We start from the raw sequence: 27,261 nt of genomic DNA on the forward strand, positions 1-27,261 counted from the left end.
TTGATAGCAGCTAAATTACCATCAGGTAAACTGAGTACAGTGGCACAGGCTAAAATCCTAGAGGCTTGGGAGGCTGAGACGAGAGGATCGAGTTCAAAGCTAGCCTCAGCAAAAGTGAGGCACTAAGCAATTCAGTGAGTCCCTGTCTCTAAACAAAATATATAAAATAGGGTTGGGGATATGACTCAGTGATTGAGCACAATCACTGAGTTCAATCTCTAGTACCAAAAAGAAAAAAGAAAAAGAAAATCAGGAATACTGGTGGCATGTACCTATAATCCCAGCAGTTTGGGAGGCTGAGGCCCTGAGCAACTCAGCAAGACCCTCTCTCTAAATAAAAATATAAAAAGGGCTGGGGATGTGGCTCAGTGGTTAAGCAACCTGGCATTTAAAAACAAAACAAAACAAACAAACAAACAAAAAAACCAGGTAAATCCTACAAGTGTGTAGGTAAGGATATGTGGTGGGAATTTTGCAACTCAGCTATAGCCACTTAAGTAACAACCCTTAAATGAAAAAAATTCCAAAAGCATAGCCTAAAATGACCAAATCAATACTAGCAATTTTCCAGAACCCGCTACCCTCAGCTTAGTCTCACATATCCAGAGACATGGCAGGTGGTTGCTCCCATACTGGAGAGTGAGAAGAAATCCTTAAGAACACAGAAGAGACTGGGAAACACAGCCCTTGAAGAAGGCAGAAGATAAAAAAAAGAAGGCAATAGCTACAACAAACTCCAAGGAAAATGGACTAAGATAATTAATTACTCAGGCAAGTTTTGGGGATGCCTGGTTTTTCTTAAAACCTTCCTTGAGCAATATATCAAGAAGAGAAGAGACAACCTGTATCAAATACTTCTTTTAAGTTTTGGGGTTTTTTTAATATTTTATTTTTAATTGTAGGTGGACACAATACCTTTATTTTGTTTTCATGTGGTGCTAAGGATCGAACCCAGCGTCTCACGCATGCTAGGCAACCGCTCTACCAGGGAGCAACAACCCCAACACTTCTAAAAAATTTTTCAGTTATAGCTTTTTTTTTTCTTTTTTTTTTTTTAAGCTAAGACAAAGTACAAAGGTATTGTGTCTATTTATTTTATGTGGCGCTAAGGATCAAACCCAGTGCCTCACACTTGCTAGGCAGGCACTGTACCACTGAGCCACAACCCCAGCCCTGTGGGTTCTCTTTTTATCTTTGCTATAAATATAAGGAAGGGCAATCAGACACACCCCATGCTGGAGGACTCAGAGTGACACATCTCCTGAACTGCTGTCCAAGGAGTGGTCTTGGTCCAAAAGATTAACTGCCACTATACCTAGAAAGCAGGCTAGCTGGTGTTGGCTGAAACACCAAGAATGAACCAAAACACAGAACAGGCTGCCTCATACTCCTGGTGGTATACTTTTAGGTCAGGAGTGAAGCACATGGTAAGAAAGGAGAAAAGATAACAGAGGCTGGCACCTATCCTTTTCATTTAGGACCAAGCACCACATCCTGCCTGAATGACACCACTGTTGGGAATAGCAGAAACTGCTACTGGTCCCACCAGGTTTCCAAAAACTTGGGTTTGTATCCTAGAAACCACCACATAGGATGAGACCCCCCACCAAACTCCCTCTTCTCTTTTTCTACAATGGGCTATTGTTCTGAGGATAATGGTTCATTCTTCCTGGTACCTTCTGGCTGCCTGGTGGGGAATGTATAGCAGAGAAGGGTCAGATACTTTTTGTCTCTAGAATGCTTTTAGGGGGCCCACCTCTAAGAGAAAATTCCCTATATGTGTCAGAATTCATAAAGAAAGCTCTGAGAGACCAAATCTCCAAATTTAAATGATGTTGTAAAGAAGTTAAAAAAGCAAGTTCCTTTATATTTCCCTTTTACAAGGAAGCAGAATTGATAAGAATGTGCCTATCACATGTTTAACTATAAGGTAAGTGTTTGACTCACCTTTAATTCGCACAGTTATCTTCTGATGTGGGTATTACCCCCATTTTAACCAAGAAGAAGGCTCAGAGATTAGGTAACGTTCCTAAACCAGAGAACCCAACTCTTTACAAGTCGACAATGCTATTTGTTTTCCTTTTTCCTAGCCACTCTTCTTAGAACTTTCCTGGTTTATTTCAAATCAGCCATTTTACTTATCACCCTCTCAACTTAAATGTACAGTGAAGGGTTTTCTTTCATTCATTCTTTTGCTGTAATGGGATTCAAATCAGGGTCTTGCACATCCTGCCCCCACCCCAGGTTTTCAAAAAGGTACTTAATGTAAGAAGGGGAAGGGAGAAGATGGCTTAGAACTAGGAAATTCGTTTCTATAAAGGTAGAAGTCTGGTCTCTATTGGAGATTCAAACCAAATGTGTGGAGAATAACAAGTTGAGGACAGTTTCAGCAATTTAGCAAGGCCCAAGGCAACTTAGCCAGCCCCAGTCCCAAATAAAAAATAAAAAGGGCTGCAGATAAAGCTCAGTGGAAATGCCCCTGGGTTCAATCTCAGCACCAAAACAAACAAACAAACAAACAAAAAAGAACTGAATGTATTCTATTCCTATTGTTAAGCATAAGGGTGTGGCTCAGATAGAAGTCAAGATATTCCTGGCCTCTGGCTAGCTCAGTTGTAGAGTACTTACTTAGCATGCTCTAGTTCAATCCACACAAAATAAATAAATAGATTCCTGGCCTTACCTCAGGTGATTTCAAACTCATACTTTCTTCCTCAGCAACCCTTCCAAACTGCTGGACAATTAGACAATTAGACCCCATTCCCTAAGGTGGGGAATGTAAAGGCTCCTTTCTGGAGGCAAAAGCCAAGCAAGCTTCAGTTCCCAGATCATAGACATGCTCCAACAACAGGGTAACAGAGCTCTCCTTTAACTGAATATATCAGGTTGGCTGATTTCCCAGTCACCAAGGGATAGAACAGGAGGGGAAGGCCAAAGGCTTAATGATACACTATAGGTGTGACAACTATACATATTTTATATATATTTATATATTTATTTTAGTCTTGGGAACTTGAGGCTGAGGCAGAAGGATGGCTTGACACAAGTAGTTTGAGGTCAGCCTGGACAACATAATAAAACTTTGTTTCAAAAAAATAGATAAGCTTTGTGGGGGCAACAGGGGAATCAGAAACTTTCACACTCATAGAAAATTGGTTATTTTCATTCTGTTAAAGCATGTGCTTTAGCAGAGGCTACAGGACAACTTCCCTGGCTCACCACACCAACTCATACCCCTCAGGCAAAGCCCAGAGTTCCTTTGAGGCTTTGCTAGACAAGGTGTTTTGTTTTGTTGGTACTAGGATGGAACCTAGGGGCACTTCATCACTGAGTCACCACATCTCTAGTCCTTGTTTGTATTTTATTTAGAATCAGGGTCTCACTGAGTTGCTGAGGCTGGCTTTGAACTTGTGATCCTCTTGCCTCAGCCTCCTGAGCTGCTGAGATTATAGGTGTGTACCACCTCCCCTGGCCCTAGAATAGGTGTTAAAAAACAAATGGCATTGTGCTATGTTTGTCCCCTTTCCCTACTAGCCTCCAGAACTATGGAAAGATCAGGGTATTAGTGAAGAGAAAAATGCCAGTCATACAAAAGACAAGATGTTTGATAACTGTTGCTCAATGAATAATCTCCTCAAAACATCATCCTTAGATCCAATCTCTTTCATTTCTCTTTCCCTGCATCTCCATTCCCATCCTATCCTGGTGTCCACGCTCTAGACCTCCACACTGAAGGAGAGACTCTGGGCACTGCCATCAAGTACATCCCAAATGGGCCTTGGCAAGTGGGGTAAGGCTGTTGCTTGAACTACAGCAGTGCAGTCAGGTACAATGGCACACACCAGTAATCCCAGGAACTTGGGAGGCCGAGGCAAAAGTCAAAGTCAGCCTCAGCAACTTATCCAAGACCCTTTCTCAAAATTTGAAAAAAAAAGAAAAAAGAACTGAGGATGTGACTAAGTAGTTAAGTGACTCTGGGTTCAATCCCCAGTACCAAAGAAGGCTATTGGGAGGCAGGGTTCTGTGTCACTGAAGAAATTTCAATATAAATGTCAGAAAACAAGAACCTGCTGTTCAAACCCACCTTAGCAAATCTCTTGAGACAGGTTTGACTCTTGGGGTGGAGGCTGAGGGCATTGCTGAGGTAAGAAAGGGGAGAAGGAAGACTGCTGGGCTGCTTACATTCCTGTGGTGGGAGCCCTGCAAACAGCAGCTTGGCCACTGCAGCAGCGATTGATTTTTCCAAGGGTCGATATTCTGTTCCCACAGATCTGCTCAGTTGGAGGTTTAATCACATCGAGTGCTTCTGCTCAACATCTCCCCTATCCCCCAGCAGCTCCCCGACCAATAAAACAAACACTAAACAATGAGAGCTGGCAATAGAGATGAGGTGGTGCTCCCCTCAGCTGTCCCTACCTTCGGGGAAATTCTAGGCACTATCTCAAAGGGAGTTATGCATAACAGAATGAGCCAAAATTACATGGGGCAGTCCACAAGAAGCTGTAGAGACAGACCCCCAACCAAGCCCCAGAGAAATCTTTTAATTTACTCTCCAACACCCCCCATATAGACCCATAAAAAAACTGAGATTTTATTTATAACCAGATTTGTGTGTGTGTGTGTGTGTGTGTGTGTGTGTGTGTATTGGGGTTGGTACTGGGGATTGAACACAGGGGTGCTCTAAGACTGAACTACACAACTACACCCCCAGGTCTTTTTGTTTTGTTTTGGTTACCAGGAATTAAAGCCAGGACATTTCACTGAGCCATATCCTTAGCCTTTTTTATGTTTTTAGACAGGGTCTCACCAAATTGCTTAGGGCCTCACCAAGTTGCTGAGGCTGGCTTTGAACTTGTGATCCTCTTGCCTCAGTTTCCCGAGCTGCTGGGATTACAGACATGCACCATCATGCCTGGCTAGTTTTTATTGAGACAGGGTCTCAATAAATTTGCCCAGGCTGGCCTTGAGCTTGCGAACCTCCTACTTCAGCCTTTGGAGTCACAGGGATTATAAGTGTGTGTCACCATTTCTAGCTAAATTGAGAGATTTTATGTTTAAAAAATCTAGGCTTCCAACTTCTAAAAAAATTTAGAAGTTCCTGGAATTCCCATGGGGCACTAATTGATTGAAACCCTGCTTCTCTGGTTTGTCAGTCTCCATGAGGCCTGTATACCATGCTAACTGACCATCTCTCCTATACAAGCACACTGCCTCCCAGAGGCTTCTTACTTTAGCGAGAGGGGGAATATCTTGTCTCTAACCATCCCTTTAAGTCAAAAATATACTTTAGGAGGGCTGGGGTTTTGGCTCAGTGGCAGAGTACTTGCCTTTCAAGTGTGAGGCACTGGGTTTGATCCTAGCACCACATGAAAACAAATAAAGGCATTGAGTCCATACACAACTAAAAAATATATATTTTAAAAAATATATACATACATTAGGGCTAGGGGTGTTGCTCAGAGGCAGAGTGCTTGCTCAGAGTGCTTAAACCCCGAATTCAATCCCCAACATCACAAAAACAAAATTAGCCAACACAACACACACACCCCAAAAATGTCCAGAGTGTTTTGAGGGTCACTAGTTAACAGACTCAAATCAGGGGGGAAAAAATGAAACTGGGTCAGAGCTGGGCCTGAGTTAGAGCAGTGCATATTTATGGAATAGGGTTGTTCTAATCCCAGCAGGAATTAAGAACACTGTAAAGCTAGAGAAAGCAAGGAAGTAAGAAACCCCTACTTTCTTAAAGTCAAGCATCCTCTGTTAGGAAGGCCATCCACACAGAGCTTGTGCCATGATAAAGATCATCAGCTGTAATGTTAGAACTTGCACAAGCAGGGCAGGAAAAGGTTGAGTGCAAGGAAAGGAACATAGAAAAGCCAGCAGAGTTCTAGGTATAAGAAGTATAATAGGGAGCAGGTATTGCCTTAGACTTCCACATCATCTGGCTCTGCTCTCTGTGGCAAGCCTGGCTGCCTCAGAACTGTAGTTCCACAGTCCCAGCTACTTGGGAGGCTGGGGCAGGAAGATTGAAAGTTCAAGGCCAACCTGGGCGAATGAGCAATAAAAAGGGGGTGTAGCTCGGTGGTAGAGTGTTTGCCTAGTATGTTTGAGAACCTGGATTCAATCCCTGAAACTTGGAAAAGGAAAAAGAAAATTCTAACAACCAGAAAGCAAGCAAGGGTAATTGGGGAAGGCAAGTTATGTGCTGAACATAACTTAGAATGAGGTGGCTAATGGTCTCTAGGCTCTGTTATTCAGAATTTAAAGACAGGTGTGGTAGTGCATGCCAGTAATTCCATGAACTGAGGCAGAAGATCTGAGTTCAAAGCCAGTCTTAGCAACTCAGCAGCCCCTAAGCAAATAATTGAGTGAATATGGGGATGTGGCTCAGTGGTTAACAGTCCCTGGTACCAAAATTAATTAATTAAAAGTTGTGTGTGTGTGTGTGTGTGTGTGTGTGTATGAAATAAAAGTAGAAGACACTGGGGGAAAATCCAAATGTTCTTGATAATGCTTCCCCTGAATACCGATTCTTTTTATTTGAAACTTGTTTTTACTCTTACCTTCCCCCAAATGTCAGGAAATTACTTCCACTCATCTCAGTAAACAATATTCAGTATTTCTCCCACATCAAGGCTGGCCTTAAGGGACAGGTTTGTTGATTCTCAAGCTTGAGCTTTTAACCCCTAGTTACCATCATCAACAAGGCTTCTCAGCTTCCTTGGGAAAGTCAGATGGGAAGGAAGCTACTGGCTTGGAGCAGGGCTCCACTTCAAGGTAAACAGTGATTAGGTCATAATACTAGCCAATTCCATGCTGATACCAGGTGGGAAAGACAGAACAGCTTCAGGCCACAAAAGTAGATGTTTCAAGAGACCAAGCATTAGTTCCCAAAGTGACGGCACCAGAACACATCCAAATTCAACATAGCTCTCAGGTAGAACACCAAAGTCTTAGAAACAGAATTAATCCTATAGTTGATTTATTAGTTATGCTAACATACACAATATTAAGTCCTCCTCCTCTGGTAGATTGGAATGTATTATCAGCTTGGTTTAGGAGCCCCTAATCTTCCAAGGATGAACCAAAAACCAGCTTTGTAAGCACACATCTGGGGCTGGTTTTCTGATTCTGGTTAGTCTTATTTTGTTTTTATGAGGTGCTAAGGATCAAACCCAGTGCCCCATACATCTTAGGTAAGTGCTCTGCCACTGAGCCTCAGCCCCAACCCTGATTCTGGTTAGTCTTTTTGAAGCAGGACAACAGAAACCAGGGAATATTCATCTCTGGGGTCACCTAATTGGCTCTCAGAAAGTTATAAAAGCACCACCAACAGGAGAGGAAAAGAGAAGGAGAAAATGGGTACAGGTAAGCCATTGTCACTAAGGCAACTGAGTTTACCCATATGTTGACTAACTTCAGAATATCCTACTTTTTGAAGAATTCTTCTTTCTAGAGGAAATGCTTCTTGTATTTTCCTGGAGAATATACCTAAACCCAGAAGCTATAGCACTATTTACTTAGCCCAGAAATCACAATTAATATATATTTTAAAATAGTCAATGGACACAATACCTTTATTTTATTTATTTATTTTTTATGTGGTACTGAGGAACAAACCCAGTTCCTCATACATGTTAGGCAAGTGCTCTACCACTGAGCCACAACCCCAACCAGAAATCACAATCATACATCCCTCCACAACTCCTTCTTCACTTTCTCTAAAGAAAAGAGAATAGGCAAAGTCTATCTCTCTACATTGAGGATCGAACCCAGGGCAAGCACTGAGCTACATTCCCAGTTCTTTCTACTTTGTTTTGAGCCAGCGTCTAAGTTGCCCAGGCTAGTCTCAAAATTGTAACTCTCCTGCCTCAGCTTCCTGAGTCTCTGGGATTATAGGTATGCGCCACCATGACAACTCTCTCTCTCTTTTTTCCCCTAAAGGATCTTTCCCCAGGATCACTGATTTAGGGGTATGACTTGAGAACACTCAATCTGATAGCTCAGAGAGGTAGGAATACCTCTGTGGGTCAAATCTACATCAGATTTGGGTTCCATTCCTGGAAGGAAAGAGAACAGATTGGTTCACAAAGCAATGCTTTCCTTGGGGAAATGGGCAAGGGGAGAGTAAACTTTAGGCTTTTAAATACATTTTTCCAGGACAACCTCCTTCACTTCTTCCCTTTTTATAAGTTCCCTGCACTTTCTCACTCCCACTTTAAGCTGACAGGAGGAGGCACAGAAGTTGAGTTGCTCATACAGGACGGAAGGTTGAGTCAGCACATGCTTTCTTTTCCATCCCCATGTTCTTCTATAGACTGTTATTCTGCTGAAGGTGGCATTACCTGCCCAACACAAAATAAGTATCATCTGGACTTCAGGGAGGCTTGGGCTACATAAGAGACCACGTATCTTCCTTAGCAGTAGCAAACATGCTCATCAACTCCAGGTGCCAAAAAACTAGAGAGCCCCACTACTGACAATAGTGTGTGGCTAATGAGTGAAGATATGTTTGGCTTGACTTCTTATACCAATCTCTGGTCTACAGCTTCCTGTAGCAATCTAGGGACAAAATGAAAACAAGGTCAAATTCAAGTGGTATGTTTGATGTGATAGGGTATTTTCCCCCACTCTTCTGTAGGAATGATGGAGTATAGGAACCATCATATTAGAGGTAAGGCTCAGCTGCTTTTCAGACGGTGGTTGTTGCAAATAAAACAAAAGGTTCCAGCAAGAGGAATCTGTGTGAGACACACAAGCAGGAAGCAGAGCTGAGCCACCAGTGACTAGAATAGAAACAGGAAATGGGCCCAGGAACAAGCATACAATAATCTGCTGCAAGCAGCAGAGGCTCCAGCAGGCACCAGGCAGTATCAGGGCTGGAACAGCGTGACTAAGATGGAGAAGCGGATTGGCCAGCCCTGCTGGAGAACGAGGGTTCTAAAGAAGGACAGCTACATGCACAGGGTACACTGCTCTGAGCATTCTGCGCAGATGTGACAGAGAGGGTAGGGATTTCCTTTTCAAGACTGTGAGAGCACCTGGGCTACAATTCAAGGGGAACAAGTACAGACACATGGTCAGATGAAAAGAAAATAGGTTACCAACCTCTGAACACTTAGCTTCTCTGGTTACCATAATTGCTAGTGGCATTTCTGTCATCTCTTAGAAAACACACCATCAAATCCCTAGGCAAGAACTATTGGCCCTCTCTCCTATCATGAAATGGACAAAAGGGAATGGAAATAGTATAAGATTATAATCCTTTGAATGTTCCAATTTTTTAAGCCTTCACAGGATTTTTCACTCCTCCCCAATGAACCCACACAACAAAAAGCTGCCCCTCAAAGTCAGTCAGGAGGCAAGAATCTAGAGGCCATTCAACACAGGTGTCAGATACAATTTTGAGTGCTCAAGCAGAGGTACCAGCATAATTTGGGCCCACAGGAAGAAAATGAGGCCGGAGCCCCAGAAAAGATATTTCAGATGGGGTTTTTTTTATTTTTTAGTTTTCAGCGGACACAACATCTTTGTTTGTATGTGGTGCTGAGGATCGAACCCGGGCCGCACGCATGCCAGGTGAGCGCGCTACCGCTTGAGCCACATCCCCAGCCCCTCAGATGGGTTTTGAAGCCAAAGTAGAAATATACAGGACATTAAAAACAGATACACACAAATATCTTAAGCAAAAGGACAATAGCAGAAAGGAAAAGGTTTAAGTATAACTGAGTGGCCAGAGATGAGGCTGCAGAGGTGCATTGGGAGCTGTGGATGGCCTCACTGTGGACTCTGGACTGACTGTAGACACAAGGAGCCAGGGTCCCAGAGGTACCCACAAAAAACTGATGACGAGCTAGGATCGATGGCATATGCCTGTATTTCCAGTGACTTGGGAAGCTGAGGCAGAAAGCCTGCAAATTTGAGGCTAAGCCTGGGAAAATTAGATCTTGTTTCGAAATAAATAAATAAATAAAAGGGCTGAAAACTTAGCTCAGTGCTACAGGGCCCCTGGGTCCAGTTCCCAGTATCACCAACAAAGAAAAACAAACAATGAAAAAAAATAAAAAAAACCCTGGTGATATTCTCCTACAACCAAAGAGTCTTTAAAATTTACTAGACAAGGTTAGTAAAATGTATTGTATCACAAAGTTCCCAGCTTGGTATTTCCTTTGAAAATCTTATTCTTAGCTTTTTTTTTTTTTTTTTTTTTTTAAAGAGAGAGAGAGAGAGAATTTTTTTTTAATATTTATTTTTTAGTTCTCGGTGGACACAACATCTTGTTTGTATGTGGTGCTGAGGATCGAACCCAGGCCACACGCATGCCAGGCGAGCACACAACCGCTTGAGCCACATCCCGGGCCCCTTACTCTTAGCTTCTAAACCATTATGATAAATCACTCAGACATATTGTTTACAGAGTTAGAGTCAAAAGAGGTAGAACGGGGCCTGAGAATCTGCATTTCTAGCAAGATACCAGGTGATGTTAGTGTTGCTGGATGATAGATCACATTTGGGGGCAGGGAGGGGAATCAAGGTTTTAATAAATGTTCTTTGACAGCTAAGTAGTCATTTGGAAAAAAGATAAAACTGGGTTCATACCCAAGAACACATTTTAAATGGTTCAGAGTTTTAAATGTAAAATGACAAGACCATACAAGTACTAAAGGAAAACAGACTTATTTCTCTTTAACTTTAGTGAAAAAGAAGATTTTCTAAATATGACATAAAATTCATAGATAATAAATGGAAAGATGATAAATCTGATGACATAAAACAATTGTAAAAAAGCATGGGAAAGCACCACCAACAAAATGAAAAGACCACTGGGAAGCTGGGAGAAAACATTTAAACATATCATAAAGTTCACTGATATTTTCTTAACATACGGGACTCTTAAAAACAAAGGGAAAAGAACCAAAAATTTATAGAAAAATAAGAAAATCCATAACAGACCATTCATCAAACATTAGATAATTGCTTCTAAATAGGTAAGTATTTTCTTTTCTTTTCTTTTTTTTTTTTTTTTTAGAATTTTTTAATATTTATTTTTTAGTTTTTCGGCAGACACAACATCTTTGTATGTGGTGCTGAGGATCGAACCCAGGCCGCATGCATGCCAGGCGAGCTCGCTACCGCTTGAGCCACATCCCCAGCCTCTGTAAGTACATTTTCTACCTCACTTATAATCATACAAATGCAAACCAAAAATTATATTGAAATAACATTTGTCACTTATAAGACTGACAAGATAGATCCTTGCTGTTCAAAATGTAATCTAATTAAAATAAGCATTAACCCAATAGGCTAACTAGAAGAAAGGCCTACAGAATAGGGCTTGGTCCCATCTAACATGGGAGAGCCAAAGAACCACTCTATTCAACATTCCACTGTTTGAGGCAATTCCCTCACAATCTTTCAAGAAGATCCTACAGGTCTGGTCAAACCCTCCTTTCTGCAGGTTTAGCCAATACCCATATCCCTCACATACACGTCTCACCTGTGTCTTCATCACCAAGGGGTCTGGGAAAACAAAAGTGAAATGGAAATCCATTCATATTCCTTACTTTAGGTTAAGTTTAGTAAATGTTAAATGGTAAAGAGTTGAGGCTTTAGTCTAAAAATGTACAGAAGATCAGACTGACCAAGGCTTTATACTTGGTGGCATCCAAGAGGAAATATTTCACTTGATATATAAGAGCTAGATTCAAATCCTGATTTTAAGCCTTGGTTTTCTTATAGTAAAATAGGAGTGGTTGCTCAGTACATTTTAATTCCTGTCCTTCCAGGATCACTGGTGTCTATAGCTCCTTTCCTGGCTTTACTCCTACTAGATTCTATAGGAACAGCATAGCTCCCACCCACTTCCTCTTTCCAGACCACTGCAATCCATCATAGAAGTAAAACATGAGTATTAATAGTTATTACTTTAAGTGACAGCTAAAGAATGGCTTGGAAGCTGGGTGCAGTGGCACATGCCTATAATCCCAGCAGCTCAGGAGGCTGAGGCAGGAGGATCATGAGTTTAAAGACAGCCCCAACAACTTAACATATGGGACTCTTAAAAACGAAGGGAAAAGAACCAAAAATTTATAGGAAAAATAAGAAAATCCATAACAACTTAGAAGGCTGTAAGCAACCTATTGAGATCCTGTCTCAAAATAAGAAAAATAAGCCAGGTGTGGTGGCACATGCCTGTAACCCCAGTGGCTCAGGAGGTGAGGCCCTAAGCTGCTCAACAAAACCCTGTCTCTAAACCAAACTTATATTTCCTTTTCTTTTGCCCTTAGAAACCAGGCCATTTCCCTATGTAAAAAGGATCCCGATAAAAAATGCTTCATGATAAATTCACTGTCTGTTTTCCTTGATTTATTTTTTAGGGGGGCGGGGAACACTGGGGATAGAACCCAGAGCCTTTGTGCATGCTAGCAAGCACTGTATCACCAAGATGCATAATAATTTAATTTTTAAAATTATTAGACAGGCTTTAAGTAGCCAAGGCTGGTCTTAAACTTGTGATCCTCCTGCCTCAGCTTCCCCAGCAGCTGGAATTAACAGGCTGTGCCACAAAATATAATACTTGAAATATAAATTTGATATGGACCATTTTTTCCCTCTTCCCCTTGCTTCCAGAAATATCACACAATCCTGGTCTTCTGCCGATCTCTCTAACTCTGTTGGCTGCTTCCACCTGGTGACTGCAGGCATTGTGCAGGGCTCCATCTGGCTCCTCTCTCCATACTCCAATTGCAGCCTCTGAGGTCTACTTCAGTCCATGGTTTAACTATTAACTACCACACACAGACAACCCTGCAACTCTATCCAGACTCAACTATTCCCTAAGTTTTAACTCTTTCATTTCTTACTAGTAACTAAGCAGTTTATTTTTAGACATCTAATTATACCATGTTCCACAACATAAAATAGGAACTTCTGCATTGGGGTTGTGGCTCAGGGGTAGAGTGTGGTGATCAAACACATGATGATGATCATCATGTGGTGATCAAACACCCATGCTAGGGTGAGGCCCTGGGTTTGATCCTCAGCACTACATAAAATAAAATAAAAATACTGTGTCCACCTATAACTAAAAAATATTAAAGTCTGCTCAAAAATTAGTTTTCCTTATTAATCTATTTCTGTCAATGAGATTTTTTTTTTCTATTACCCACCCTAAACCAGTCAATCAAAATCATTAAACCATTCACCCAGTAGAATCCACTTATTCTCAGTTCTATAGATTCTTTCCTACATGTATGCTCACATGTGGAACTAAATGGCTATGCAAATGAGATAATCAGAACTCCATACTTTTTTTTCCCTTTGGAACTGGGGATTGAACCCAGACGTGTTTTACCACTGAGCGACATACCCAGTCCTTTTATTTTGAGACAGGGTCTCCCTAAGTTGCTTAGGGCCTTGCTAACTTGCTGGGGCTGGCCTCAAACCTGCCATTCTCCTGTCTCAGCCTCCCAAGATGCTGAGATTACAGTTGTGTGCCACTGCACTCAGCTAGAATTCTACATCTTTTGCCAGAATTAGTTTAACACTTTAACTTATTCCCTTGCTTTCATACTCTCCCCTTTTCAAATCGTAATATATGCCAATGGATCATTTTTGCAAAATATCCTCTACAGGCCTGTAATGTCAGCTCCAAATAGTTTACTTAGCCCACCAAGGTCTGAACCATTGTAATCTAGCTTTCCTTCTGTCACTGACCAGCCCCCAAATATCTGCACTGCACCCCATCCCCATCCCTGCCTTTCCTCTGATCAAACTGAATTTTTCCTTTCTAACTACTCAAATACAACCATCTAGATCATATTCATGATGTTTTTCCTCAACTATTTAGATATGAATGGATCACTGACATCACAAAACTCTTGACAGCACTACACTAATGAAACAGAGAAGGAACCTTGAAGACAGAATACATGTCATATTCATACTTATAGAACTAAGAGTACAAATGATTTAAGAAATCAACCATGTCCAGGCTCTGTCTCTAATGACTATTTGCCAGAGTGGCAGGTTTTACTCTAGGGCTGGAGAATTTACCTACATTTTTTTTCTTTAATATTCTCATCTTCCAGATCACAAAGGAAATTGTATATTATCATGTCTGAACCTAAGCCTATAGACAACTGGTATCCAGAGGTTTCAAAGCAGTCAGAAAACTTGGTCAGTCATGGTTTTCCCCCCACCCCCGGGATGATTATGTTGACCACAAACTTGAAAGTAAAAAGGTAGAGAAAAAGAATAGCCAGGAGCCTATGATAAGCTACCAGGTGAGAGGTAGCAAGCAGTGGGGAAGGACAGGGAAAACCAGATTCAAAACAATTTCTGAGGTAGACTATGATTTTGTGTCTGTGTGTGGCCCCACTACTAGAATCCAGTGATGGGCACCACAAGCTGAGGAGTACTTCCAGGGTGGCACTGGCAGTGCAAGGGCTGTCTTAACCCAGGAACAAACAGCTTTGAGGCTACAGCTAGAAAGCAGTCTCATTTCTTCCAAGACTCTTTTTCCCCCATCATTTTCAACTCACAAGCCTGCCCTTCCCGATTTCCCAAGAGTCAAACAATAGTATAGATTAGTACTGTGCCTTCTAGGCTAATAAATTTTTTCCTTCCCTTTCCAAGAATTCCTACCTTAGTGTTATTCCAACTGGGATCTTTTGAACTAGCAGTATAAGTCCACTGGAGAAATGGAAATTCTTGGGGTCTACTTCACGTCTACTAAACCAGAATGTCTCAGGTAGATCTCAGTAATCTGTGTTTTAAATACTTTCCAGATCATGCTTAATGCATGCTAAAATCTGAAAAGCAGTCTTCAGATGTGGGTTTTAAATCCTGTATCCATGTTCTACCAGTCAATCCCAAGTACATGATTAGAGGGTGTAGCTCAATGGTAGAACCCTTTTTCTACCACGTGCAGGGTCCAGGATTTGATCCCCAGCACCATAAAAAATAAAAAGATGGGGGGTTATCTCAGGTATACTTACAAAGCTAAATGTAAAACTTAGAAAACTGCCTCAGTAAGGAAAATTAGGGATGCATTAGGCATGCATTATTCCAGGGAACCACATACACTTGGTCGAATTACTTAAACAGAAATTTTTAAGCAGGGTGCAGTGGCTCCTGCCTATAATCCCAGAATCTTGGGAGGCTGAGGCAGGAAGATTGTGAGTTCAAACCCAGCCTCAGCAATTCAGGGAGCCTCTAAGCAACTCACTTAGCCCCTATTTCTAATAAAACATAAAAAAAGGGGCTGGGGATATAGCTCAGTTGTTGGTAGAGTGCTTGCCTCACATGTACAAGGCTCTGGGTTCAATCCACAGCACATACACAAAAAAAGGGCTGGGGATGTGGATGTGGTAGAGGGAAGTACTCTACCACTGGATTAAGCACCCCTGGATTCAATCCCTGATACCATAAGTAAACAAACAAAAGCTTTTAAAGATATAAATCCAAATTCTCAAAAACGATTATAATCCAAAGTCAGATACCAATTTTCAGGATGAGTTCCTCAAAGATATGGCTTCCAAATGAAGAAAATTAAAGATCTTAATGAAACATCCAGAGATTTGGTCACTCATACCTTACAAAAATCTTCTTAATATAAAGTGAGGTTGTAGACATTTTATAAGATGGATGACAAACCCCAAACTCATCTCCTAAGGCCACTGTCAGTCAGTACAAATAATCTATCCTCTGAGATAGACTTTGGGTCTTCCCATAACAATCTGTGATGCCTATCTTGCCTTAGCAGAGGAAACAACAACCTGGTACTACATGATCAAGCCCCGTCAAACACACTCTTGCCAGATAAGCAACATTATGGACACTGCTCAGATTCACTTGTCCAATGAGTGGGAGCCTACTATATGCCAGGCACTGCAATGGCAACGAGTATCTGGAGTAGTGGATCTCTACACCTGGGCTGCAAATTAGAGTCATTTGGGATAGCTTCTAACTATGCCCCACCCTACATCAAAGCAAATCAGAACTCTGTGAAACCTAGACATTTTCTTTTTGCTGTAGCTTGTTTGGGCAGTACTGGGGATTGGATCCATTACAAATGCTAGGCAAGCACTCTACCACCGAGCTATGTCCCCAGCCCTTTTAATTTTAGGACAGGGTATTGCTAAGTTGCTTAGGCTATCTCAAACTTGGAATCCTCCTGCTTTAAGTCTCCTCAGTAGCCGAGATTACAAGTATGGGCCACCATACCTAGCTAGCATTAGTTTTTGTTTGTTTGGGTACTAAGGATTAAACCCAGGGGCACTTTACCACCAAATTACAACCCCAACTCTTTTTATTTTTTAAATATTTATTTTTTAGTTGTAGATGGACACAATTTTTTTATTCTATTTTTATGTGGTGCTGAGGATCGAACCCAGGGCCTCACATGTGCTAGGCGAGCGCTCTACCTCTGAGCCACAACCCCAGCCCCAACTCTTTTTATTTTTTAAGACAGGGTCTTGCTAAGTAAGGCCTCACCAAATTCCTGAGACTGGCTTTGAACTTGCAATTTTCCTGCTTCAGCCTCCCGAATCACTGGGATCATAGGTGTGCGCCACTGGGCCTGGCTGGCATTCATTTTTGAAGATAATTACCTACAGTAATCCTAACATGCAGCCATGGTATACAACCACTGGTCCTGTAATGGATGTTGGGGACAGCAAGAACAACACAGTGTCTGCCCTCCAGAAGCTTGCCATTTAAGTAAATAGGGGTTTTAGTAAAATGCTCTGTCAACATGAAATTTTAAAAAATTTAAAAGTTGGATAGTACTTCCCTGGGTAAAGGAAAAGAGAAGTGATCCCAGAGGGGTATATAAGTTTTTGCCTACTGTGTTAGTGTAATTTGGTTTCTAAAGATAAATATTCAGACATCGAATTGTTCTTTATACCCGCTTCTCTTAAATATTGCAGAGCTTTCAAAGTTAAAACAGACTTACTCAGTGAAGTCAACACAAAAGTTACTTAAGTTGAATCTTTTTTAATTTTGTTTTTAGTTGTAGATGGACACAATATCTTTACTTATTTTTATGTGGTGCTGAGGATCAGAACCAGTGCCTCACCCATTCGAGGGAAGTACTCTACCACTGAGCCCCAGCCCCAGCCCTTAAGTTGAATCTTGAAGTTTGATTAGGAAGAATGTTCAGAGGAAATTATCTTTAGGATATAGACTGAGGCTGGCACAGTGGCACATGTCTATAATCACTGGGATTATAGGAGGCTAAGGCAGGAGGATCACCAAGTTCAAGGCAAGTCCCAGCAATTAGCAAGACCTTGTCTCAAAGTAAGAAATAAAAAGGGTTGGAAATGTGACCAGTGGTTAAGCAACCCTGGGTTCAATCCCTTGTGCAAAAAAAATAAATAAATAAAAAGAGAGATATAGATTGAGAGATGAACAGGAAGAGGTGGGGGGAAAGGCAAGAGAAAGTATGAGGCAAATAGAAGAGTATATGCAAAAGTCTGAAAGTGGAGAAAACACGAGGCCTGACAGAGAAAGCTGCAAGCAAAGTGGAAAAAAAGTCAAAGTAGAGATTCTCACAGTGCCTTCCCTGGTTCTGCCATCGGAATGGAAGTACTTGATAGAAATGCACATTTTCAGGCTATTCTAGACCTACTAAACCAGAAAATGGTGGGAGAAATCTTTGCTTCTGATGCCTAGGTAATCAGATACAGTTACTTATGGGTTTTAATGCCTTTAGAGCCAAGCAAGTATGCTGAAAGAGTAAGGGTGGTGACAAACATGAGCCAGACGTGCGCTTGCAATCCCAGCTACTCAAGGGGCAAAGGCAGAACTACAAGTTCAAAGCCAATCTGGGCAACTTAGTGAAACTCTGCCTCAAAATAAAAAATACAAAGGGCTGGGGATATAGATCAGTGGTACAGTGTATTCCTTTGTTCAATCCCCAGTACTGCAAAGATAAAATATTAAGGACAACAGCAACTAAAGGGGTTATATAGTCAGACTAGCATCTGCATGGCAGCCAAATTCAGAGAGGTGCCTCCTAAGGCCTTACTTAGTGAAGGAATGTACTGCCAAGCCTGGGAATCCTTTAAAACAACTGGTTAAAAAAGAAAAGGGGGGCTGGGGATGTGGCTCAAGCAGTAGCGCGCTCGCCTGGCATGCGTGCAGCCCAGGTTCGATCCTCAGCACCACATACAAACAAAGATGTTGTGTCCGCAGAGAACTAAAAAAATAAATATTAAAAAAAAAAAAAAAGAAAGAAAGAAAGAAAAGGGCCTTGTGAGGAATCTGACTTCTCATTTCTTCAGATGTGATTGCTTCCTAGCCTGACTAGACAAATCTGCCACCAAACCAAAATTTCAAAGAATAACCATCTCTTGTTTTCTGGTCCAAGTAGCAGAAGGATAAAAAGTAATTAAAAATACAAGATGCCAGGACTAGGGCTGTAGCTCAGTGGCAGAGCAGTTGCCTATCATGTGTGAGGCACTGGGTTTGATCCTTAGCACGGAAACAAACAAACAAGAAAGATGCCAATAACCCAGGCAGCTCACTTTGCACATGGTCAACCATAGAGCCTAAACTTGGTAATATTGCCTATTTTGGGGCTTTCCAAGAACAATCCTCCCCTGAGCTTAAAAGGCTGCCAACATCTTCACTTCAGTATTCAGTAGGTCAAATCAGAAGCTCTTGAATTCCCAACCCTTAGAACACAAGCATAGCATGAGGCTTGGTGATACACACCTATAATCCCAGGGACTCTGCAGCTAAGGCAGGATTCCAAGTTCTAGGACAGCCTCAGCAACTTAACAAGAGCCTCAGTATCTTAGCAAGACACTGTCTCAAAAAATAGTGGGCTGAGTTGGCAGGGGAGCCCTTTGCCTAGCATGTGTGAGGCACTGGGTTCAATACTCAGCACTTTACATACATACATATAAATAAATAAATAAATAAAACAACGGTATTATTGTCCATCTACAACATAAATAGAGAGAGAGAGAGAGAAAGAAAGAAAGATAGATAGATAGATAGATAGATAGATAGGGCTTGGAATGTGGCTTAATGCTAAAGAGCCCCTAGGTTCAATTCCGAGTACACAAACACACACACACACACACACACACACGCACGCACGTAAACACACACAAACACAGAGCATGTCTGTATATGAACTTTCTCAGAACTAAATAATATTAAAAAAAAAAACACTAAATAACGCTAAATACATTTTTATCAAAAGGTCATTGAAGTAAGAAGCAGCTTTTTAAAGGGGAACAACTTACAGCACTGAAAGAAATCCACTGATTTGGGATCTTGCCACAATAGCACACCACCCAGATTTAGCCACAGACCACAGATGATGAGGGAGTAGTTACACATTTCTGACTGAATCAGGTTAAAAAGCACATTCCAGTGAAGTTCAGGATGCAGAAAAGGATTGCAACAGACACTAATGAGAAGGGAACAAAGAGTGATCACTTTATTCAGACACTTCCTCCCCCAATTTCTCAGTTGAGAAAGTCATCAGTAGAAGTCCCATCCTGACAATGTCTCTCCATCCTGGCCTTGAAAGCTTGCACTGAGAAGCTCTGCAAACCTTGCCCTACTAAAGTTGTATCTCAAAGGTCTTCAGGGGAAGCCATGGGAGGGTTCATTATGAAGAGAGTTCCTTCCTTGTATCTATTTTTTAAAGATACAGAAACCATCTTCTCCCAAGTCAGGTCTAGAGACAGGTTGTAAATCTAAGTAAAATCAAAATTTCAAAAGACTTTTATCTGGGCCTGTGTGGCTAAATGTCATTGCTTAATTGAAGCTGAGCTTATAATGGAAGGTGTGCTATCTACCCACTTACTAGATTTTGGAGTAGCCCACTTTATTTCTGTGCCCTACAATTAACTTTCAGAGGATGAGACTTTTTTGTCCCTGTGCAGTGGCAGAAGTAATATGTTCCCACAACTAGTCTCGATGTATTTTATTTGGTGCTAACTGCCTTTTGGGTATCAAGCAGTCCCTGTGCCCTCTGAGATGATTATAATGGCTGGCATTTATGAGTGTCTACCACACAAAGCTCTCTTCTATTAGCCTACTTAATGTTAATTAGCACCCCCACAAGGTGGGTACTTTAGGTTCATTTTACAGATGTGAAAACTAAGACACAGAAAGGTGACTTGCCCTAAGCTACACGCTACAGAGTTAGTGGTAAATCAAGATGCAGACTTAAGTATTCTGGCTCAGAGCCCAAGCTCTCCATCAACAAACTACACTGCTTTCTCAGGATATGATCAATCTATTCCATAATTAAGCTCCTGATTCCATAATCAAACACCAGGGCACCAAGCACTGTACTAGGCAAAAAGCACCCATTCACATAAAACCTCCATCATAAACTACTTTCATTTCACCCGTGCTCAATGTGATAATGCAAGCTTGAATGTACCCCAGGATCCCATCTCGGTAATACTAAGCCAAAAACATAAAAAGTGTGTGCTCAACAGTAAGGTCAAAAAATGGAGATTTTTTTTTCCAATTTTGATGGAGAGCAGAAAGTGCTTCTAACATCTCCATCTTCTCTGCCATTCATGTTTATCTCTAAAAGCCCCAAATCTTAAAAAACCAAAAACAAAAACAGATTGCAAACCTATTCCCTGAGCAGCAGATAGGACAGACATGAATTTTGAACATGAATTCAAAAAATGGCTTATCATTTGTTTAGACATTTATCACCAAAACATTCAACCAGAAACTGGTTTTCATTGGTTTCCTCTTTCTAAGGTGGCAGAAATACTCACAGGCAAGCTGGAGGGTCTTGACTGAAGACTCAGGTTCATATCTTCTTGCCCTCCCTTACTGGAGGTCATTGAGGGGGCTGAGGATGCCTGAGACCCAAAAGAATCTTGAGAAAGCTCCTAAAAGAAGAACAACAAGATGTGAAGGCCTGGTATTGATAAACCAGGCAAGCTTACTTCATGGTGAAAGGCGGATGGGACTTTTAACACAGGAGAACTGGGTGGGAGATAAGGCACAATTGTAAACAATATTATTTAAAGGCAGAAAAAAAATCCAAGCCTTTGTGCTTAAGTTTTATGTCAACAGTGAACTCTTTCTGATGGAACTGTCACCCATTTATTTCTACCCACAGGAACTGCTTCTTGGAGTTAAATGATAAAGTCTGGCTAAATCTAAGTTATACTTTGTTAAGCAATGAGAGCTGTTAATTTTAAAATGAACAAAAACTCATGCCACAACCTCTGCATTAAATAAGTACTGCTTCCTTGAAAGTAATCACTTTGGAGTAAGAGATTTATTCCAATGATGCCACCAATGCACAAGATCTTTAATGAAGCTGTCATCAGTCATTCCTACTCTTTTGGCTTTATAAAACTATTTTTAGGCTTCATTATCTATATCTTTTTCACCAGACACAGCTTGAACTGAGTATTTGCTATTTCCTTAAATCTAGTCTACTCTCAAAAAATAAGATTTGTAGCCAGCCATGACAACACAAGCCTATAATCCCAGTGACACAGGAGGCTGAGTAAGGAGGACTGCAAGTTTGAAGCCAGCCTTAGCAACTTAGCAAGACCTTGTCTCATTAAAAAAGGGGGCGGCGGACGTCTGGGGATGTGGCTCAGAAGTAGAATGCCCCCAAGTTCAATTCCCAGTATCATCAAAAACAAAGAAAAAGATCTGCCACCAGTGAGAGTATTCTAAAGAATGTGACAGCAGCTCTCTCTGATGGAAATTTCAAAGGAAGGGGTTCAAAATACTTTTGAGTAAAGAAAGAATGAAATGGCAGCTGAAATGAATTATAATACAGCTTCTAAAAGAGACTATTTTGGAAAAAAAGACCAAAATCATTTGGGGGGTAAAATTCTGATATGTTGGTTTGTTTTTTTTTTTAATATTTATTTTTTTTTTAGTTTTCAGCATACACAACATCTTTGTTTGTACGTGGTGCTGAGGATCGAACCCGGGCCGCACGCATGCCAGGTGAGCACGCTACCGCTTGAGCCACATCCCCAGCCCCTGATATGTTGGTTTAAAAAAAAATCAGCCTCATTATCTTTAATTTCTTATCTGTCTATGCAATTTTCCATTGTCCTATTTCTTCATCAGTAAGGAGAGCTACAAGTCTTTATGTAGTTAAAAAGGTTATACCTTTATTAGTTCAATCAATCCAGTTAGCACGTTTACCCAGAGTTTAATTAGTTTTTAAGTACACATTAGAGAACCAATTTGCATGACAAAGTTCTCAGGACACCAGACCCCAACCTATCTGTGGCCACACACAGAGAAGGGCAAGAGGCAGGGGCATTTTACCTGTGGTGGAGGGAAGCGCTGCTGGGAGTAGGCAGTTTGCTGGGACTGCTGAGACTGGGGCTGAGGATATGCAGCCTGCTGGGAGAGCGTCGAGGATGCTGGCTGCTGAGGTTGCTGCTGCTGGTAGGGAGACTGTGCCTGCGGCTGCGAGTAAGGGGGTTGGCTCTGGGGATGCTGCTGTGTCGTGGACTGCTGGGAAGGGTACGGAGTTGGGGATTGCTGATGTGGAGGCTGAGATGGCTGCTGGGAATATGGAGGCTGAGAGGACTGGAGCTGTGGTGGCTGAGACTGTGGCTGCTGCTGATATGAAGGTTGAGCGTGAGGGGTCTGGGATGGTGGTTGCTGGGAGTAGGGTGGCTGCTGCTGCTGAGGGTGAGGACTTTGCTGGTTGTAATATGGAGTCTGGCCCTGTTGACCATATCCACTGGGGCCTTGTTGTCCATAAGGAGGAATCTGTAGAAAAGCAAAAGATACTTTAGCAATGAGTCTTCTAGATGAAGAAATATGAAGTACTCTATCAGAAGCTATGCCCTGAGGATATAAAAAGCAAGCAAGTCAAGCCTCATACTAAGGCGGCCCAATATTTTCTTACCATTCCTGTCTAAACTGAGCTGGGAAGAATGGCCAAACTTATTAGGTGGTTTGGTTAGGTGTGGACTACATTCATCCAATGAAAATGTATACTATTTCATTTGTGGGCAATTTACGTGAGTTTAAGAAGAATATTTTTACCAATGAGCCTACTCTTCTCATCATGGCCTAGGTTGTTTTTATAAACATTGGGAATTTATAAACCAGTCACAATGAAAAATCACAATGAAAAATCAATACTAGCTTGGTTCAGCCAACTGAAAACCTAGGGTTCTGTAATCCAGAAATGTACAAATCATTAAGCTACTTTATTTTTTGGTACTGGGGATTTAACCCAGGGCACCCTACTACTGAGCAACAAGCCCACACCTTTTCATTTTTTTTTTTTTTTTAATTTTTTGAGACAGGGTCTCACTAAGTTACTTAGGACCTCAACAAGTTGCTGAGGCTAGCCTCAAACTTGTGATTCTCCTGCCTCAGCCTCACAAGTTGCTGGAATTACAGGTATTCGCCACCACTCCTGGCTCACTAAGCTGCTTTAGTTCTATATTTCATTAATCTTCATTTGAAAAAAAAAAAAAAAATTGAGGGCCTACTAGTACTTACTTATACCTCAAGCACTATTTTAGGGTCCAGGGATATATCTATGTATGTAGCCACATACTCCCCCCAAATTCCACCCCATCTCCCCTCAATAATCTCAATGGGGGAGGGAAGGAGGGAGGAAGGGAGGGAAAATGACAGTATCTCTTATTTAGGCCTTGTGCATGCTAAACTAGTACTCTACTACTGAACTATACTCCCAGCCTTCGATGTATCATTTTCTATATTTAAGGGTATTCTTTTAGCATCTTAGAAGTAAGTTTTATATTCTATCCCTTGCCATTTTCAGTAGAAGTATCACTCATATATAAATTATAGAAAATTCCGTCAATAAAAAAAATTACAACAAAAAGATAGTGATATGGGGCTGGGGATGTAACTCAGTGGTACAACAATCACCTAGCATGCACAAGATCCTGGGTTCCATCAAAGGGAAGGGGAAGGGGAAGAAGGTAGATAATGAAATGGGAGGCCAGACAAAAGATGAGAGGCAATCTTAACATCTTAACATTTGTAATAGTATTAGTATCTTTATTATATAATCTACCCTTTTCCTTCCACTCCTAGTCCCTGGTAAACGTTCATTTTGAGCCAGACAGTTGATACGCTGAAGGCCTTGAGAAACATGTAGGGCCTCTTCCATTCCCAGGGCACACATTATGAATGGTTTTCTTTGTAGCAGCAGTAGACAGGTCTATCCCACCTCCTTCAACGATCACCACTCAGTGAGTATAAGCAGGCCAAATAGGTCATGAGAAAAAAAACAGGGGCTGGGGGTGCAGCTCAGTGATAGAATGTGTGCTTAGCATGCACAAGGCCCTGGATTCAAACCCCAGAACTTATTTAAAAAAAAAAAAAAAAAAAGGAGGTATACAGCTTGTGGCCAGGGAGAAGTTTTCCCTGGAGCTCTCATGGGATGGTGCCCACAACTTGTGTCTTATTAACAGCACAACATAATTAACTGAGCCAGCTGGCCTTTGCCCCTATTAAGAGGCTTGAAAGCTAAGGATATATTTTTATTCTACAGCTCAGAGAGTAGATCCTGAATAGCAACAAGAGTCAAAGTAATCAGAGTCACCATCTACCTGCTGTGCATAAGAGAGGCTGCCCATGGCACTCTGCGCCCGGCCCTGCATGGTCATCGGGTACCGCTGCGGAGTCTGGGACCCATATGGCTGCCCTGGGTACCCATGTCCTTGCTGCGGTCCTGAAGGAGGTCCCTGTTGTTGCGAGTATGGGTTAGTCCCGCCATATGGCTGAGGTCTCATCTTGCCCATCTGATCCATTGGACTGGATGGCTACAAAATAAAGAGCATTTCATTAACCTGAAGCTTTGATGGTCTCCGGCCAATAAGAACATACAACTCAAATGTATGGGTCTTTTGAAGTCTGTATGCCACACAGAAAACCAGTTGCTATGAAAAGTAATGGAATAGACTCAGTAACTCTTGAGTGGATCATTTAACCCTCCTCAGAAACTTCATTTGTAAGTCACATATATGTAAAATAAAAATACCAAAATTGTTTGGAAAAGCATCTTGTAAGCTAAAAACTACTTTGTAAGTTTGGTATGGCTGAAGATTCAAGGAATGGGTCAGGTACAGAGCAATTAACATATGCATTCTGTGGTGCAGAAATCAGAACTAAGGCCCTTCCATTAGAAAGGATGCTGTTGTTATGCACTATGACCTTGTTCAACATAAAAACCAATGCATCAACATAGTATGGCTGGGAGTTCAAACACACAAGCATCCAGATGGTTTGTTTTTGTTTTGCATCCAGATGTTTCTATACTTCCAACAGTAGAAACTTTTTTCCTTTGCACATTTGCAGCCTATTTGCATTATGGTCCAAGCACTTAAAAATTATGCTTTCTTCAAATGAGCAAAGAAGCCAAGTAACAGTTGTTGAGGGAACAGTGACTCTAATTTAGAGCCTTATGCATCTGAAGTGAAAAGTTCATTTTCTCTAAAATCAAGTTAGGACATAATGATAGAATTTTTGTCTCTTTAAAGAACAAGATAGAGAGGTACAGCACAGCACCAACAATAGTTCAAAGTTTAAATCAAAAGCATTTGTCTATAAACAGCTTTCTTTCCAGCTCTCTAGAGAACAACAGGTTCAATCAACTCATTGACTTTTTGACATGCCTTTATCCTATTGGAGCTGCACAATACAGAATGCTCTCATACTTTTCGTCTGCCAAAAATACCTACCTATAACTACTGTGATACAGAAGGGAGGGATTTATTAGCAAACACCCCTTAAATATACTCAGTGGGAAGATAGGTTTGGGCTTGATATGAAACTTGAAAGTGAATCTTAAATTGGGGTCGGAGAATAGATATTAGTATTCTAGGTCTAAGTATCATTAACTCTCAAATCAAATTCAGTAGGTCTCAAAGTTTATCATGCCTCAAAAATCACTTGGAAGGTTTGTTAAACCACAGAAACACTGGGCACCATCCCCAGAGTCTCTGGTTCAGTAGCTTCAGGGTTGGACCTAGGCTATCTACTTATAACAAATTCCGAGGTGAGGCCGACACTTCTGGTCCAGGGATCACACTAAACTGCAAGGCATGGTGGTGCATGCCTGTAATATTAGAGGCTGAGGCAAGAGGACCGCAAGTTTGAGGCCGGCCTGGGCAACTCAGTAAGACCCTACCTCAAAATAAAAAATAAAAAGGACTGGGGATGTGACTCAGGGGTAAAGTGCCCCTGAATTCAATCCCTAATACAAAAGAAAACCCTACTAAATGTTTTATAATAGAGGAAGTAGAGTGCAGGCATTGTAGCACACACCTGTAATCCCAGCCGCTTAGAAGGCTAAGGAGGATTGCAACCTGAGGCTAGCCTGGGTAACTTGGAAAGCCTCTATCTCAAAAATAAAATGGTTTTGGGGGGTGGGGTTCTCTCAATCAGAGAGAACCGCTGGGTGGAAAGGAAACACAAAACAAGAGCTGTCATGAAGAAAAATGGTATGACAATAATCCACAAAAGCTGCTGTTCTAAATACCAACAGGAAAACAGCAGAAGCAGAGTTTTCTCTTATACTAGAGCTGAAATCTCAGCTAAAAAGGTAATATGATGATGGGAGCACTCCTCTCCCAAACTATAGAGAGTCAAACTGTGTCCCAAATCACTACTCCATGTTAGTGTTATTAAAGGGCTGTTTCTAATGATCCTAACAACTCCCCTCCTTCCCTGCCCCTGGTACAGGGGCATGTTGCCACTAAGCTTTCTTTTATTTTGAAATAGGGTCTGACTAAATTGCTGAAGCTGACCTTAAAATTTCAATCTTCCCGTCTCGGCCTCCATTGTCACTGGGATTACAGGTGTGTGTCACAGTGCTGTGCAATCCTAACAACTTTCATTCAAGTCCTGCATCAGTATTAGAAGCTCAGAAGCTCCAATAATGTTACCAGCCATAATTCTGGAGCTATATGAATTCTCTCAGGACTATTTAAGAAGTTCTAATTTAGCAACAATTGGGCTAGTGAGTAATAAATAGCATGTGGTCTTCCCCGATACGCCTGGCAATGAAGCCAAATATTACCATTCTCTCTTGTAAAGAGCTCAAGGGGTTACATGGCCACATCATGCCACATATCATATCGAAGTCTTCATCTCAGCCCCACAGAAGGTAGTTTCTATCTGGCTCCAAGTGAAGAGACATTTGCTGAACAGAGACCAACCTGCTGTGGGTATCTCTGTCAGTCTAGGTCTTCTCTGAACATGAGAGGCAGTCATTACCATGGTTACCATGGAGCT

At 41.5% G+C, this 27,261-nt stretch overlaps 1 protein-coding gene across 2 annotated transcripts in view; it reads right to left on the reverse strand.

Moving 5' to 3' along the window:
- The window catches only part of Arid1a (AT-rich interaction domain 1A), a 77,404-nt gene that overhangs the window by 22,690 nt on the left and 27,453 nt on the right, over positions 1–27,261 (reverse strand). For both annotated transcript variants that reach the window (XM_076860995.2, XM_076860993.2), the window contains exons 2-4: positions 24,576–24,788; positions 22,297–22,749; positions 20,766–20,882 (exon numbers count right to left, since the gene is read on the reverse strand). In XM_076860995.2, the coding sequence (XP_076717110.1) occupies positions 20,766–20,882; positions 22,297–22,749; positions 24,576–24,788 (783 nt within the window). The remainder of the gene's footprint in view (positions 1–20,765; positions 20,883–22,296; positions 22,750–24,575; positions 24,789–27,261) is intronic.

The sequence above is a fragment of the Callospermophilus lateralis genome, chromosome 7, assembly GCF_048772815.1.
Source record: "Callospermophilus lateralis isolate mCalLat2 chromosome 7, mCalLat2.hap1, whole genome shotgun sequence".
NCBI classification, from domain to species: domain Eukaryota; kingdom Metazoa; phylum Chordata; class Mammalia; order Rodentia; family Sciuridae; genus Callospermophilus; species Callospermophilus lateralis.